Here is a 19,075-nt window from a genome sequence, read left to right on the forward strand (position 1 = left end):
TCAGTAAGAATGTACTGGTTTCGGTGTCGTTTACTTTGCTAAGATACGCACGATATAACATCCCTGCCCTCACATGTATTTATTTTTCAATGACTCCCATCTTTCTCCACATACCCCAGGCGTCTCTCAAGTTTCTGTGTATTCTCATTCCCAATACTCTCCTCACTCACTTCTCTTTGGATTTCTTGATTTTCCTATTTTCTTCCATGATTTGCCTTAGAAACAAAATTTCTCTTAGATAACCATACAGCAAAATTTAGTTTTTCAGCCTCTTACTAGGCTCTACATAGCTAGGAAGCATTGAATTGCTCTGCAAAGCAAAGGGCCATCTATATTGGATCTCCCTCTTGAGCAACACAAATGAGGTGAAAGAAGTCTTGAAGTTTTGCTTTTTCTTTATCCCTCCAATACTAATCTTTGCAAGTAAAAAGGAGTTAGACTTCCACTGACATATGTCATCACACTTAGAAGAGAAACTAGTAAGTTTATTTTTTATTTTTTTAATTGTTTGGGATTCATTGAGGGTACAAAGAATTAGATTACACTGATTGCATTTGTTAGGTAAAGAACTAGTAAGCTTTACGAGTAAATAAAGCATTTCTCCAAATACACTGATTATAAAAGGAAGGCCAAGACTACATATTTCCTTACGTAGTTTAATTTTAACTGGAGTAAAAATTCATTCATATAATAGAACCTTTGATCAGTGATGTCATTTGCTTTACATGAAGTACTTCCACTTTTGAATTTAAAAATTTTTAACACATACATAAATATTTCAAATATACTCAATTATCTTCTGAATGCTTCATAAATATTTCAAAATATTTCTTTTATTTCCTTCTGGAAGATAGTTGATTGTATACTTTCCATAGAGCTGAACTGTTTAAAATTTATAATACATAGTCATCTGATTGAAGTAATGTAATAAAGCCTAGATGTTATTCTGTTGAAATTCTAATAGTAGTATTGCTCATGTCTACTGCAGACAAGGTTTTATTTTCTGCAGATTAAAGGTTTAAAGCAAAAAATTTAGTCAAAAGCAAAGCCTAAGAGAACATAGAAACATCAATTTTTTTTTCAAAGAAAGTTAAATGTGCTCCAGATAATTTTCCTTCAAGTCACTTTTCTTGGTAATTACTTGATTTTTAAAATAAATGTTAGTTCTGTAACTAGCTCATTTTAGATTAGTACAACCCAGTAATAATATTTATGTTCTGAAATAGATCATATGTTAATTATTAAATCATCTTACCAAAAATTTAAAATCTGTGCTGATAACTATTTTTAACTATAAATGCCTTTAAAAGACAATGGGTATAATTTTATAAATACATATAATTTGCTTATTGAAAGTCCATTCTCTGTTCCTTATTTAATAACACACCAAATATAACCTACTACTTTACTTGCTAAAATTCTGTATTATTGTCAATGTTTATTATTTCTTGGCTTTTTTATGTGTCTTATTCTCAAACTCAGGATACTTTTTTTTTTTTTTATTGTTGGGGATTCATTGAGGGTACAATAAGCCAGGTTACACTGATTGCAATTGTTAGGTAAAGTTCCTCTTGCAATCATGTCTTGCCCCCATAAAGTGTGACACACACCAAGGCCCCACCCACCTCCCTCCTTCCCTCTACTTTTATTGACCTGTGAACCACCTTTTTTCTTGTGCCTTCTTACCTAATATTGTCCATTGCAGCAGGTAATTGGAAAAGGACTCCATTACCTGTCACACTGTAAAGACAATAGAATGCAACTCCATTGTGATTGAGTGATCTTCCCATTGTCAGGGCAATAATTTCCTAAGGACCCATAGGATAATACCAGTGAGGGGATGCTAACTGTAACTTTGATCACACTGATTTACAGCTTAATGCTTTAAGACTAAAACTAATTATAACCAAAAAAGCTTGTATATTTTTCCCAGCCATTTTAAGCCATTTATATCTATCTTTGTACCCTATTATAATATATCTCACATACTTATTCTAAGTCCAGAATGTTCAATAAAAAGTTGTAAATTTTAGAATAAAATTAAATGTATTATAATATTTTATACTATAAATTTATATGTATTGTGAAAACACAATCTGAGAACATCATCTAATTTTTTAGTGCATTTGATTATATTATTATTGATCCCACAATATAATAGGGTAATACATTTCAAATGCTTCTTTATGATTCCCCTTTTCTCTTATATTCAATGTGTGTTTGACTTGATGAAAGTATAACATTTAATATATTTGGGTAAATAATGTTCTTATTTATGTGGACTCAACTAGACATAGGCCCTTATACATAAAAACAATATTTTGACTTCTTATAAAATCATTGACAACTTCTCCTGCACTTGATATAAGATAATATTGGAATTAAATACATATGACTATATGTACAAACGTTTAATGCTGTGCATTAAATTAATATATAATCATATATTAACCTTAATTTTAAATAATTCATCACAGATTTTTTAACTGTTAAAATGGTGTCTTTTGTAAATTTAAACATAAAATCAAAAATGATTTTAAAATTTTTACTTAAATAGCTAAAATATGAATTTTGAGGTATATGTAAAAACCTAGTAGGAAATATTTTTAAAATGCTAGTGCAAAATAAGTGTTACAGAACTTCCTTTTTGAAGTTATTTTAAAGCATTTGCTATAGTATTATTAGAAAAATAGATCTTGGTATTACCACGCAATGAATGTACGCATCTTAAAAGAGGAGAAATCCACATGTCTATAATTGTCATTTGAGTTATTGGTATAACTATATCAGTTCCTGAAGCAAATTTCTACATTCTAATATAATTTTAAATAATCTAGTGTGTATCTTACAGACATATCTTTTGCTATACTATTTTATGTGTTCTTTATAATTGTATAAATATGAAATTGTGTATTCATATTTGTTTCCAAAATGTCAATATATGTAGATATTGTTTGACTGTATTCGGGTGTATGTGTGGGAAGTGTGTGTTTGAGTGTGTGTGTGGTGTGTGTGTGTGTATGTGTAAGACCAAATGCATTAAGCCAATGTATGCCAAAGGAAGTTTTATTTTTTTTATGTCATAATTCATTTTCTTCTATCTCAAGAATGGTCATATAACCTACTAGTAAAATTAACTGGAAATGTTTTATTCCTGTAGGTGTCATAAAATGTCAGTCCAGGAAGCGAGTAGAAGAGACTGTGGAAGTCACTCTGTATGGTGATTTTTTTGGAAAAAATCCTGGTGCAGATCTGACAGAATTTTCAGTGAATCCAAAAAGATATAAATATAAATCTTATGATGGTATTCGTGGTAAGTGAAAGTAGTGATGTGTCTAAAAAAATGACAATATATAAAAACATAGTTTCCTTGAATTGCAGGTTGTGAATTGCTCAGTACCATGAAGATCCATGTTCATTTACTTGACATTTATAATATAACATTCAGCTAGTGTTTAAGAAGTACTCAGTTGTTATGTTTGTTGTTTTCACATAGTAGATAGCTCAAGAATGCCAACAGTTATGTTTATTACTAGATTTATAAGACATGTATTGTGATTCTGCTGACAGTGGGAAGAGAAAAAACTGTAGTAACTGTAATTTGCACTTTCCCTCAACTTGAATTTCTCCTTTTACTTTCTCTTTCCAAGGAATATGATTAAAGCCATGACTTGCAGCTTTAAATTTAAAATAAAACTTTGAATAAAATGTTTATTTCAAGAAATGTAAAAAGTGACATAAATTAGATGTAATATACAAATAAGTTTTGTATAATAAGGTTTATTATATACATTCATATGAAAATTTGCTACCTCATGTTTTGAAAATCAAAACATTTAAAAATACATTATCTATGTATTCTATCTAAATATATGGTGTATCACTTGAAATAAATAATATAGCACCAAATGATGTCAGCAACATGGTGGAGTAGAGAGCCTTGGGCTCTCTCCTTCCACTCACAAACACATGAATTCAGGAAGAATTCATGGACAGATTCCCTTTGTGAGACAACAGAAACTAACTGAAAGGCTCTTGAGCATTGGAAGAATGTGAATCCATACTCACCAAAGCCTGTAGGAAGATTTGGGACACGATCTCACCAAAGACTGTCCCTGGCACAGGGTCTTCTCATGACATTGATCATGGCAACAATTTCATGATTATAACACAATAGCACAGACAGCAAAAGCAAAAATAAACAAGTAAGACTATATCAAACTCAAAAGCGTCTTCATAGCAATGGAAACAATCAGCAGGGTGAAAAGGTAACCTATGCAAAGGCAAAAGATAGTTGCAAACCATGTATTAACATAAGGTAAGAGATAAGAGGTTAATCTCTAAAATATATAAGGAACTCCTACAGCCCAACAATTTAAAAAACCTAATAATCCTATGAAAAAAATATAGGCTGAGGACTTAAATAGACACTTCTCCAAAGAAGATAATATAAATGCTCAATAGCTGTATGAAAAAAATGCACAATGTCACTAATCATCAGGGAAGTGCAGATCAGGATCAAAACCACAATGAAATATCACCTCACACCTGTCAGCATGGTTATTATCAACCAAACAGAATAAGCAAAACCCAACTGTTGGCAAAGATGTGGGAAAATTTGAAACTTTGCACACTGCTGATTGGAATGCAAAATGAAACAGCTGCTATAGTAAACAGTATAACAGTATGGAGGCTCCTCAAAAATGTCAAAAACAGAGTTACCAATGATCCAGAAATCTCACTGTAGATATTTACCCAAAAGAATTGAAATCAGGACTTCCAAGAGGTGTCTGTATCTCCGCATTTATTGTAGCCAAACTGTGGAAACAACCTAAATTTCTTTCCACAGAATGGATGGAGAAAATGTAATTATATATATATATGTATATATATGCACACACGCACATATATATATTGTTTAATACTCTTCTGCCTTAAAAAATAAGAAAATTCTATAACGTGATAACACAGATAAACCTGCAGGATATTATGCTTGGGAAATAAGCTAGTCACAGAAAGATAAATACTGTATGATATCACTTATAAATTTAAAATAGTCAGACTCATAGAAGCAGAGAGTAGAACAGTGGTTGCCAGGGGGTGGAGGGAAGAGGAAATGGGGAGTTGTTGTTTGATGGGTATAAAGTTTCAGTTGTGCAAGATGAATAAATTCTAGAGATCTGTTGTACAACATAGTGCCTATACTTGACAATATTGTATTGTGCACTTAACAAATTTGTTGCTGTAATGATTTCTCTTCCTATGGGTAATACCCAGTAGTGAAATTGCTGGACTGAATGGTAAGTCTACTTCTTGTTATTTAAGGAATCTCTATACTGTTTCCATAGAGGTTGTACACTAAAAGCCCTGATGCCAACATTATATAATTCATCCATGTAACAAAAAGCACTTGTACCCTCTAAATTTATTGAAATTAAAAAAAAAAATGTTAAGAGAGTAGATTTCGTGTTATATTAAGTACAAAAACAGGTACATGAGAACCATTTTAATGTTTTATCTATTTTAAATTCTGTAAGTTGTAGTCTTGTTAGGTTAGGTTACAAACTAAAGAAGTTTTTGTTCTTTTTGTTTGTAATGGATTTTTTTTTTTTTTGAGACAGTCTCGCTCAGTGCTCTGTTGCCCTGGAATTCAGTGGCATCCTCAAATGCAACCTCAAACTCCAGGGCTCAAATGGCTCTCCCATCTCAGTCTCCTAAGTAGCTCGGACTACAGTTCAGCACCACCATGCTCCGCTAATTTTTTTTTTTTTTTTTTTGTAGAGACAGAGTCTCACTGTACCGCCCTCGGGTAGAGTGCCGTGGCGTCACACGGCTCACAGCAACCTCTAACTCCTGGGCTTACGCGATTCTCTTGCCTCAGCCTCCGGAGCAGCTGGGACTACAGGCGCCCGCCACAACGCCCGGCTATTTTTTTGTTGCAGTTTGGCCGGGGCTGGGTTTGAACCCGCCACGCTCGGCATATGGGGCGGGTGCCCTACTCACTGAGCCACAGGCGCCGCCCTTTTTTTTCTATTTTTTTATAGAGACAGAGTCTCCTTATGTTGCTCAGGCTGGTCTCTAACTCCTGAACTCAAGTAATCCTCCCTCCTTGGCTCCCAAAGTAGTAGGATTGTAGCATAAGTCATCATGCCTGAGGATATAAATTGATGGAAACTTATTACTTGAAAAAATCCACTTCCTCCTAGATAATCACGGTCTATGAGGAAGCTGCCAAGCATCATTTTGGGAATGCTGAAAGTCATTTCAGGAAAGCAGTCTCTCTCAAATAGGTCTTGAGAATGCACCTTTTGACGTGGCTCTTATTTGACCGCTTCATTATACTTCATGACAAAAAAATAATATTTAACATTGAAAATATCTGGAAGTTTTACAGACTTATCTCCATTAACAATTCTCTCTAAAACAGCTTTTGTTCTTTGCTCAATATCACCAAGTTCAACATGCTCACCTAATTTTTGGCTAACTACGTTTTAGTTGGTGAATCTTCTCTTTTGTTCTCCTGGAGTATGTCCTGTTGTACAGAAGTAGAACAGATCATTCCTTTTTCAGCATTAATATTTTCCCTGTCTCTGTGATACTTGAATATTTGATAAAATGAGTTGACCTCATTCGCCCTTTAAAGGCATATGGCAATTACTTGATTAGGTCCTTACCCTGCCCTTATTACAAGGGCATACCCAACTTCCTGCACTCTCTCTCAGTCTCCCTGCTTGCCCTGTTTTTCCTATTTCTTTATGAAAGGGTAAATCTTACCAGAAAGTCTGAATATTTTTTTTTTTTAGTTTTGAGTAAGTGAAGAAACAAACCAGCTCCTTTCCCTCTTATGTGTAATTTCATTACAGTTTACATAGCATATTAAATAATTGTGTTACAAGAATGGAAAAGCAAATATCCAATATTCTCAATTTTATTATGAAACCAGTAGACTGCCTAACACACACCCACATAGGAGAAAAACTTAATTCTATTCAAGTTGGGAGGAGGGGGAACAAGCAGGGGACAGAATGGGAGGAGTATGGTGTGCTCCCACTGAAAGGGCACAAGGTAGAGGTGTATGGTACACCTTTTGGGTGTAGGACGCAACTACAAGAGGGACTCTACTTAACAAATTCTAATAATGTGACTTGGTTATTTGTACCCTCACAATAACCTGAATTAAAAAAAAAAGAGTTGTGTTCTCCATGCCATTTTGTACTTTCTGTTGTCTCTTTAAACTTCTTATGATGGAAATTAAAGCACTCCAGTCTGTGGCTTAGACTCCAATAAAGATTTAGGAGTGATAATTAATCACATATTTGCCTTCTCTCATTAGAGTTTGAAACCACCTGAGAAACAGATGTAAAATAAGGCAAATGGAGGCCCAAGTGTTAGCTTTATTAATTATAGAAATTAATTGGAAAATTACTTGGAACTGTGGATTCATTAATTAATAACTTCCACCAAATTGAGTGCAGTCATATCAAACTGGCCAGTTGTATGCTCCCTTCAGGGACCAACAGCACAAACATGGAGGAGGAGAAAAATGTGTAAAGCCCGGATTCAAGACATTGAGTAAGGAAGACAAGGATATATTCATTCACTCCTGTTCCATTCTTTCACTCCATTCAATGATCGGATTTGTTTCTTTTTTCCCCATGACAGTCATGATGAAAAAGGCATATTGAAGCTGGGACATTTTTCCTCCATGCTTTTCCCTTCTTGTGAATGAATAGGCTTCTCTGTGTAAACCTGACAAGTAAGAGATAAGAATTCCCAACATTCCCTTCCTATCATCCTCCCTATAGCTTCATAGTAGACTTTCTCTAAGTCACATTAAAACTATCAATCCTCTTTAAATGAAAATGTGAGAACCTGGGCGGCGCCTGTGGCTCAGTAGGTAAGGCGCTGGCCCCATATACCGAGGGTGGCGGGTTCAAACCCGGCCCCGGCCAAACTGCAACCAAAAAATAGCCAGGCGTTGTGGCGGGCGCCTACAGCTGCTCTGGAGGCTGAGGAAAGAGAATCACTTAAGCCCAGGAGTTGGAGGTTGCTGTGAGCTATGTGAGGCCACAGCACTCTACAGAGGGCCATAAAGTGAGACTCTAACTCTACAAAAAAAAAAAAAAAAGAAAATGTGAGAACCTCTCTTCTCTCTCCACCCAGAGTCATCACACATACCTTTGAGTTAGCTGGAATTGATTGCTTTAATATCTTTTATCATTCACCAACAATCTAGCAATCATCTTTGCTGCCAGATATTACACTCGGCCCCAGAGATTCCAAAATTAACAAAACACAGACTTTTTTTGCAAAGGGTTCAAAAATCATCTACTCAACATGTTAGATTAATGCATCCTCACTATTTAAAACAATTGGTATTGTCCTACTGGGATGTTACTCTATTTGGACTTTTAGATTGTATTTTGCAATGTTACTTCTGCACACTTACAAATCATTACTTGTGAGGAAGATTTTCCCTATAATTGTATTTTTTTCTTCCTAAGTAACTCTTGGTCCATGCATTCTTTATGTTTCTTTGGGGATTTGTTTCTTGACTTCCTCTCTGGGTCTTTCTATCTGAAATTGGTTTTATTGCATAACTGCACATCTTATTTTAATTCCCAGATGTTCCATAACTCAAGATTGTTGTTCTTTAATGAACCTATGGTCTTTCTTTGTGCCTGATTTGGTGACTTATGTGTCAGACTTGTCTAATGTCACTCTAGGCCAGTCATCTTGCTGTGTTTTTGTTTTCATATTGAATATAAAACTTCCACATAGGGTTTGGTCTGTAATCCCAAACAACCCTCCAGAAACCTGCCATTCATTCTCCCTCTTGCCCCCTAGCTAATAATCATGACCTTATTTTGTACCAATGGAACTTCTTATGAATGTAATTATGACATCCACAGTGACAGATCCCTATAGGGGGTTCAATGCTTCTGAAACTAAAATTAGCTTCTCATTCTCTGTGATATTGGAATTTCGCTCTTCAGTAGGTTCTTGGTCTCGGGAATTTGAAGAATGAACCCACAGACCAAGATCAGTGGTAAAATACGACTTTTATTAGAAGTTAGAAAGGAATACAGAAGAAGTAAAAAGCACCAGAGCTTTTGGAAGGGGAAAAGAACTGAAGAACTCACTGGGGAGTCTCCACATGGACTCTTTTATCTGGGGGTCTTAAGTCTAGAGGATTATACATGGCTGGCAGTTTGTAGATAATAAGTGCATTAACAAATGAATGAATGTAGTTCCTCCTTCACTAGGGAGAGGTTATCAGGTCCTTTACAGTCTTTGTCCCTGAGAAGGGAGTAGGGTGTGTGCTCCTACTCAAGGAGAAACCATCCAAAAATCCATCTCAGGCTGCTTTGTTCATAATATTATCAGAGCCCAGAGGGTGTGTCCCGAAGAAGGCCTGTTTGTGCCTGGAAATGGGGGTCTGACTTCTGAGCTCACCTGGACCTAGAGAATGGGGGGGCTCCCTGTCTAGCCCTGAGTGGTGGAATCCTGTATCATCTGGTTTCATTGTGATGCCACTATTCTCATAAAGGCTTCAATAAGTAAGCAAAAACAGATGCAGATGTCAACTACATACAAGATTTTCTTTTAAAAATCTTTATTATGTTATTTGAATGCAATGGAAATTTCATTTGTGTAAAACGTCTAAAATTCTTAGATGTTGTCTTCTTTGTATAGAATATGGCTTCCTATGGGTCATTTTATGAATTATGGCTTCCTTTAGGGCTTTTCTATATTCTATTCTCTGAACAAATAGGCATACTATCCCTAGACACAATAATTTTGGTACATAAAAGAATGATTATAGGAACAGAAACTTTTAATTTTTCAACAGGATGGAAATCTAGCAATTTACAAGGTCAGAAATCTGTTCTTATGTGTAGAAAAACGTAAAAAAGATACAGTATGTGAGTCACATGACTACATTTCACACTAATAAGGTCTAGTGAGGTATCATTGAGCATGACTTGAGCTTATTGTAGCAAGGCTATTTTTCAGAGTTCAATAGCAGAAATTAAAATTATCTACTTCTAAAAATTGGTCTGATATCTCTTAGGAATGCTTAAAAAGGGAGCCATTAGTTCTGAATTAAAATAATATAATCACTTTTACCTTTATACACCAGAGACAGACTTTAGAAATTATGTAAATTCATGATTGTCTAACCTTTCTTCCATGATCCACATACAATAAACTTCTAAGTTTGTGATTTGAGTCCCTCACCTGTAAATGGAGAGTAAATTTCGTAGATATTTGTACCTGTGATCTATGCTAATCCTGGATTTAAGATACGTTTCATGTGCAATGAACAAAACTTTAACTATTAGTTTCCATTAGTAACCTCCTTGTTAAGGAAATATTTCTTAACCATATTGTCTAAAATACTCTAAGACTAACTTTTTTTTAAATGAAAGTACATTCAAAATTGAAAGTGGTGTTCTAATAGTTTTGGAATGCTATTTTAATATTGTTTAAACAAATCAAATTTTAAACCTTTCTGCATAAGTTTCTATAAATATCTGTAGGCTTTAAATACATCTATTATATAGCGCCAATGTCATTACTTTTATTTCATTGTTAGTATTAATTCTTATTTTCCTTTTGGCTTTTATTTTTCTATAAATCTTAATTTTAAAGATTTAAGTATGATGAGAATTGTCTTCAATGTTTATTTTTATATTGATTTATGTATTAACCTTTTAACAAAATACTGAGTATCATTATATACCTAGTAATCCACTAGAATTATAAATATGAAGCTAAATAACAGATACACTGCAAGCCTCCACTAAACACATGTGAATGATTAGTGTTGAAACTAACTGATGTTCAGTCTATGTATATCTAATTAAATTGAAATATATTTTAATCTTGGTTTTCCTAGAACTCCCTAAAAGACGTGAATTTGAGTATGAAATTGAGTTTGAATCTGAAATTATGAAGGCTAGCTTGGAATCCTGTATTGCTTTATATCTGATCAAAAAAACTTATAATGTTATGGAAGAAGCGATAACAATGATTTTCAATGTAATATTTACACCAATGAAACCACTGAGGTAAGCCTGCCTTCCTTTCCTTTTTCTTTAAACAATATTATTACTATTTTAAATCAAATAATATTGGTATCATTTCCATTTTCAATATTTGGGTTATATTACTTCTTTGATACTGATGAGATAAATATTTTGGACTAGATTACTTCTAGCTATGAAAAGTACTCTGATGAGAAAAAAATAGTCTAAATGGTTGGAAATCTAAGGCGTTCTTCAAGAATTGAGACCTCCTTAATGTCATTAATATATCATATTAATGAAAGAAAATAGTCTTTTTTGTAAAATTAAATTAAATTAACCTTGTAATGTACAAATGCAACATATTTATTTATACTACTTCTCAGAGCCTGTTCAACGATGAAAAGCTATGTCCTACACTGAAGCTGCTTCCATTACCTCTCACCCCTTAATGTCATGACATTATACATCCTTTAGCAAGAAATAAGTGTATCTGTGAGAATAGTGGGCATTTGATGTCTGTATGGGGGAAATCTCATCCAGTGTTATTATACTTACTTTTTGGATCATTGATACCTAGTACCTACAAATAGTATATGATATTTCATTATGAAATGGAGCATTATTTGTGTTTAAATGGAGAGATATTGATCAGACTCACAATGTACATAAAATAGATAACAGTCTGACAATGAAAAAACAATTCAAAATATTACTTGTGCTTTTAATCATTTCTAAAGTTCAACTATGTATTTAATATATCTATGCATGTTAAGTGGCTGTGACTATATAGTCCAGTAACTAAAAGATACCAAGGTCACTTCAGGAAGCAGTAATAAAATGAAGCTACAAGAATAAAATACACTATAAACATTGACATTGCCCCCTTTTATCATTTCTTCTACTTTCATAGTTTTCTATGTTTATGTTAGTATTTTTCACATTTAACTTTGTATCGTGTTAATTTAATCATGGAAATTACCAAAACAACTAGATGGGAAACAATGTTAACATCGGTAGATAGGAGTGGAGCCAATGTGTATTTATACTCATCCAGAATTTTGTGAATTTAAAACTTTTTGGTGAATATTTGGGAAAATGATTTAGTACAATTTTTTACATGATCCACGTTCCTGTGAGTGTTGTTGGGCATTCCTATGTAGTTTAATGATTCCATTTTGTGAACATATGTATATTTCATTTTCTATCATTCCTTCTTCCATATGTATATTCATCATCTTAATAACAGGGATACTTTCTTAGAGAAGTGTCATAAGGCTATTCTGTCATGTACATCATTGACTACATTTACACAGATCTAGATGGTGTAGCGTATTGCACACCTAGGCTATATTATATAACTTATTGCTACTTCTAGGCTGCAAACATATGAATATTATAGGTGATCATAACACAATAGTAAGTATTAGGGTATCCAAACATATCTAAACATATAAAAATGCATTAAAAATAGGGTATTATAATCATGTGGTACCACTGTTGTATGTGAGGTCCATCATTGACTGAAACATTGTTATGTGGCATATGACCGTATTTGGTAAATATTCATTTACTTCTGCCATTCCTCATTCCAAACGTATTTGGGCTGGTTCACTGGAAAACAAAGAGTTAAAACAAAAAGCTCTAAATTATGGAAATCTTCTCTTCCTTTTAAGGTGGAAAAAGTCAAAACAGGAAAATTAGTTCTTGAAATAGTACTCTTGAAATAGTGCAAAGAGAGGAATGTAGTTTCCTTTACAAAGGCAGCAAAGTGTGAAGGAGGTTTATGTTTAGGGTTCACATTTTGGAGAAGTTTAAGATATTATATTAAGTGATCACTGGCTAAGTTATACTACACAGTATTAGACTGTTTCTGTGCAGCACACTTTATTTTTAGCAACACCTTATTAAAAAAACTTGTAAAATTTTGCTCTCAGTTATTTTATATTAATAGTTTAAACAATATAGTAATGAATATCCTTACACACATCACTTCTTGAAACCTTAGAGGCATATGTCTAGGGAAAAGTACTAAAAGTCAAACTGCAGATTTATTGTGTGCATCTTTCAAATTTGGTAAGAGACTGTCCAGTTGTTCCCTGAAGGGTTGAGTAATTCCATATTGCTACCTAAGAAAGATCAGAGTTCCCAGAACTGTTCTCTGTGATAGTCAGAGGCAAGTGGCTTGTGATTTAATTTTGTAAACCTGACATATTGTAACCACACCGTTACATGAGTCACGTCCACCCTAAACGAGCAGATAACCTTTCCTAACTCCAGGTACTGCCCTATTTTTTCACTCTTTGTCACAGCCAAATACTTTGAAAGTCTGTCTCTGCTAATTTTCTTATTTTATTCAGCTGCCACTCATTTAGGTTATTCTGCAAGGTGTTTGTGGTCTTTACCAATTGTAATTTAAATTCAGAAAGCTTCAATCTGTCAATTATGTGGGGCTCTGTAGGTGTTCACTGAAAATATATTTTTTATATGTGAAGCAAGAATTGAAAAAACTTGCTCGCACTGTTTTATTTTGACATAAAATACCTAAAGGGAATTTGTATTTGTATAAATCTAGAGTTTATTTGCCAAATCTACCTTTGGGTTCTTTGGTACCACACATATGATATTCTATGTTGGTTCGAGACAATTTGCAGAGTCCATTCTACACATGTTACGGTTTTCAAAAATAAACGGTAGATAAAATGCCCTACAAAATAATTACCTCAAAGGGAGAATGATAACACAAACTATGACTTAAAAATAATTCCTACAATGTAATTAATAGCCAGCTACATTTTTAAATAAATAAATGTCCCAATGTTTTTGCTGAAACCATGTTTATTTACATTTTACCCCTAGATATTAATTTGCTATATTTATTCTCTTTGTTTTAATTTTGAATATCTTTTTATATTCAAGGTCTCAAATTATACTGAAGATAGAGTGTATAAAAGATGGCATCTGGAAATTTCCCATAATGTTGGTTGCAACTGAACCTGATATAGATGACGTCATCGACATTGAAGGCATTGGCTTATTTAAGGAATCTGTTGTTGACTTTAGGTTAACAAGTCATACTGGGTAAGATGTAGAGAAAAAATATACATTATATAATATACATATAATTTATGCTGAACTGTGGAACAAAATTTAAGATGGAAAATATTATAGGCCAGCTTTTGCTGGTTAAGCCAGAGCAGTATTGCTTCTCTGACTCAAAGCTTTACAGATTCCATAAATCTTTATTAAAAAAAAAAATAGGGTCTGCAAAGTGAAGACCAAAAAGAGAACCAAAAGTAAGTAATTATAAGTTAGGATAATATTTCTATGTGTTTCTTCAGAGGATGTTTCAATGTATTTTTTCAAAAATGGATTATTTCAGCAAATTTTAATGGTGTTGGAATAGCAAATGGTTTAAGTATAAATGATTGGGTGATCTACACTGATTCCATGGGCTGCCTCACTTTTCTGCTCTACCATAGCTATCTTTGTTAGACTGTGATAACAGGCAGCATGCCAATAATACTTTTGCTTATCTCACATGCAAAATTTATTTTTACAGCATGTTGAAACATAATGTAAGTTTGACAGAGCTGGATGATCAAAGTGGCTTTACTTTTATAACTGGCAGTTTATGTGGATGTTGACTGACAGTGCTGTGGAGGCTGTGAACAGTAGTGCCTAAATGTAGTCTCTCTATAATGGGTGCCCAGCAGTTGGATTTTGTGAATGGTGACTGGTTTTCCACAGAGTGTTTTTAGCAAAAGAACCAGGTGGAAGAGGCATGGTATTTTATGACCTAAACATAGAAGTTCAGCAACATCAATTTAGTCACATTCTATTAGTTACATGAAAGTCATTGTGTTGGCCTAGATTTAGGAAGGGGTGCAGAGGTCTTACCTTTGGATGGAAAAAATTGTGAAAGAATGCACAAGCATGCCAAAGTAGAGTATTCAATGCCTTATTTATAGCATTGGATCATCTAAAATGAATTTAAAACAAATTACACATAGGGCAGCATGGAGCTTCCAAGTAAAAAATCATGCTACATAGGAATTTTCATGTTAGAAAGTGAAATCTACTGGGGGACAAGGATTTTTATTACAATGACAAACTGATCTGCACGTTCGTGTGGGTAGACACACGCACGTGTTTGCATATATAAAAACACACACATAGATACATACATACAATGTAAGAAAGCTTTAGTGAATCATGCCGCTGACATTGTTTAAACCTTCTCTAATTTATTACCTGTCTTACACCACAGCTGGGTCTCCATTTATTCCTAACAATAACAATAAAGCTACTGTCCCTTAAAAAAATGATGACATATAAAGAAAACTTGATGAAATTGTTTTGTAAGCAGTTTTCTCAAGGACTTTCCACTGACTGAAATAAATAGCTTTCAAATGCTCCGGATGGAGAACCAAAAGTGTTCTTAAAATCTTCAGAAAACCTCTAAAATGTCATGGCAATTTTTCTCCGTTGAAATTTTATCTCTCTCCTCCCTGCATTAGCATCGTCTCTCTAGAGTCAACAGTATTTATCTGTGCAGCTATTTCAATTTTCTGAATACTATTATTTTTGCCGTAGAGAACTGCTGCTATATTTTTGTCACAAACAAATGGAAGGGAGTATTTCCCCCGATACAGTTATCTATTATGCCTAATAATATTGTTATAAAGAAAAAGAACTGAAAATAATTTGTAAAAATCACAGCTGTGTCAAATGTAGGACAATATAAGCTCACTGAAGTGACTGTTTATGATCACCACAGTTTTCTTATTTCCTTGTCTGCCCTACCCAAGAACAACACAATAATGATAATAAATGTCTACTGCATGTCTAAGTGGCATATATAGAATTATTTCATTTTTATGCTCCTACACACACACACACACACACACACATCCGTTTACACAATCACTGTGAGAAATTTTGTAAGTTCCAGACTTGGCAGTGCTTCATGGGTGGAGTGTCCATTTAGGTCAGATACCTCAGCTCCTGCCTCCTCTCGCTTGCTCTGATCTTATCTCAACAGAGAGACTCTGATCCACATCGCTAACCCTTTTATGTATTCTGTGAAGCTCAGGTCCAGCCCACTCTGAACTGTGGTAGGCTAACAAACACGGCAGACTCTACTATATGTATTTTCTATGTCAACAGCCCTGAGAAAGTTACTAAAAACCTTGCTCCTTTATGGAGTTAGGTTCAGTGTTAGCTTTGCCAGCTATAGGTAGAACAGGTATCCTAGTGGGAAGTATAATTTAAGGAACACCACACAAAGGAATAAATAATTTCTAGAAATATCTATCATTATTAGGCTCTGGAATGCTCCTCTCAGAGCCTTATCCATTTGGATTAAGGTGCTTATTTTTAAATCCTACTCCACTGTCTTCCTCCCAGTCTTCCTGTCCCCTCAACACACCCACACAGACTCTTACTATTGAAACAGACAAGCACTATTTTCATCTGATTTCTTTGTTTGTGTTTCTGTGTGACTTGCTTGAACGTAAGAATCTACAGATAAAAATATAAATCAACAAAATAGAAATTTTCAAACCACTGGATGAAGAAAAGGACCTCCCTGAGGCAACACCGATGCCCATTAAAGTAGACTGTTGGGATTATGTACCAATAATCATTGTGTCTATGTATATGGAATTTTACAAGTTCGAAGGGGTCACATGGTTGAGGCAGTGCCAAGAAAGAGCAAGGAAATGAGCTTTGGGACTGAGTCCAGTGATTTTCAGCCAGGGGCAAGGATATCCACTTAGGTGGCATTTCAAAATGTATTAGAGGGTATTTTGTTTGGTGCTGTGAACATTTGAAGCCTCAGGGGAAGTGACACTGTGTAGCTTGTTACATCAGCAGCAATAGCTGACATTTAAAATTTTGATCTAATTTTCAAAACGAAACATTATTTTTGTTGTTGCATATGGAATGAGTCAGACAGATAAAACATTTTCCCGAGGAAGCCCAAGAGTAGGCCAGACTCAGTCACGCATCACCTCATGTGCAGTTTGGGTAGTTCAAATGTGTGCCTCCATGAAATGACAGGCACTCTAGCAGTGCAATGTCAGGGTTCTTACGAATACTTGAAACTACACAAGCTACATGTCAGTATCAAGGATTAATGGTATGGGAATTCGGTTTAAAAGCTGGCATTTTAAAGATTTATCTCACAAGAGAAATCTAGGTTGCTGTATTAAGCAGTCAAATCTGCACATCATGGTGGCAAAATGGTAATAATAATTAATGCACTGATGGTTGTCTGGTTGACAGGGATTTGCACAGGACCTGAATTGAAGACTACAGGCCAGATGTACATTTATCACATGTCTGGATTATTGCGTCTGGGGTCCTCCTATTTCTACTCTCTGCCTCTAAAAGGGAGGATACTTCTCAGGCATCTCAAATTTGCCATTTCCCTTCCCTTCCCACCTTGCCTTCCCTGACTCACCTGACTCTACTGCAGGCCCCTTGGGCTTCCTGAAGAGTCTTTGTGCTGCTCCTGTCTCTGTCTTCCTCGAGGGTAGAGATGCCTCTGCTTAGGCTTTTCTCCTCCTTGGATAGGGGCCCAGGCTTCCAGTGGAGCCCAGAGAAATTGTCATACATGTATCATCTATCACAAAAGAAACAGGGGTGGGACACTCTTCTCCATCACGTAGGTAGTGATTTTCCTCATGTAGTCACGACTGCTGTCACGAGCAGCAGGTGCTATTGTGTAGCAAGGGCAGACTACCACATCAGTGCCTCTTTCTCACATCAAGAGAGCAGTCTTTACAGCTGCTTCGTGCACAGAGGATCTGTCTTCCTCATTTCCCCAGTTCTAGGCCCCAGGCTCTTGTCTCCCCTGTACCTTCCTGGAAAACCACTCTAAATCCTTCCATTTGGGTTAAAATCTTCTCCCAGATTTATTTAAGAGAGTTGATTGAAATATAATATGGCAAAAGTTTAATGAATGATGGCTATTATTATGTTTACTGTTTATTCATAGAGCCAGACAGCAATATTTTTTTTTTCTCAGATCAAGGATTAGCTGTAAGGTTTTATGTAATTTTTTTTTAAATACAACATGATGTATTAAAGAAGGACAAATTTCATAGCTTATCATTGGCCATAAATGTTTCCCAAAGATTCCAGACCCCATTCTTGTGCTTCAACTTTAAAAATACAGAAAAGTAGGGCGGCGCCTGTGGCTCAACGGGTAGGGCGCCGGTCCCATATGCCGGAGGTGGCGGGTTCAAGCCCAGCCCCGGCCAAAAAAAAAAAAAAAATACAGAAAAGTGGATCACAGTTTTCTATATAAGCAGTTGCTCTTTAGAATTATACCACTTTTTAAACTTCTGTTATAAATAAGACAAAACTCCCTTATTAATAAGCTGAATTTTTAAGTCTTTCATAAAGGAGACTTATTATTTCATGAACAAATTATGGAGTTTTGCTACACTAATTCACCAACTATCTACCACTGAGTATCTGAATAAAGTTCCAAAAGCTACAATTCTTATGCTACCAATAATTTTTCTCTCTATTTATAAGACTTATAATTCCAAATTTTTGTGGCTAATATTTTTTTTTTGTTTGTGTAACCTTTTTGGATATTTCTGCATCTTTCCCAAAGAGGATGGAAATCAAAGATAGTGAAGGCCGTGCAGACACAGGAACCTCCTCCATTCTGATTTATAAAAATATCCTAGCAAAATACTAGGCAGCATTGAGTTAGCTGAGGTCACAAGCTCAATGGTTCTAGCCATTGGGTCACAAGTTTGTGTGCAGGAGTGCATAACAGCTAAGAGGGTTTGGGGGGTCCTCAATTGAGAAGTCTAATGTAGTCCCATGCAGGACAGAACACTAAGCACCTGTGACTCCTGCCACATGGCTGCTATCCATAGTCTCTACTCTGTTCTTTGTTCTGAGCCTTCTCCCCACATCTCAGTTATGCTAGTCCCTTCAGTGATCTGGAGAGCGTGAAGTTGAAGCTGTTTTCCTGGGAAGTTCCAGAAAATGTTAGGAAGCGAGCTGTTTATCCCACCTTT

At 34.9% G+C, this 19,075-nt stretch overlaps 1 protein-coding gene across 1 annotated transcript in view; it reads left to right on the plus strand.

Moving 5' to 3' along the window:
• Positions 1 to 19,075, plus strand: part of CFAP47 (cilia and flagella associated protein 47) — a 307,856-nt gene that overhangs the window by 278,175 nt on the left and 10,606 nt on the right. The window contains exons 60-62 of the mRNA XM_053578992.1: positions 3,161 to 3,313; positions 10,904 to 11,075; positions 13,950 to 14,111. Coding sequence (XP_053434967.1) covers positions 3,161 to 3,313; positions 10,904 to 11,075; positions 13,950 to 14,111 — 487 coding nt within the window. The remainder of the gene's footprint in view (positions 1 to 3,160; positions 3,314 to 10,903; positions 11,076 to 13,949; positions 14,112 to 19,075) is intronic.

This window comes from Nycticebus coucang, chromosome X (assembly GCF_027406575.1).
Source record: "Nycticebus coucang isolate mNycCou1 chromosome X, mNycCou1.pri, whole genome shotgun sequence".
Classification (NCBI taxonomy): domain Eukaryota; kingdom Metazoa; phylum Chordata; class Mammalia; order Primates; family Lorisidae; genus Nycticebus; species Nycticebus coucang.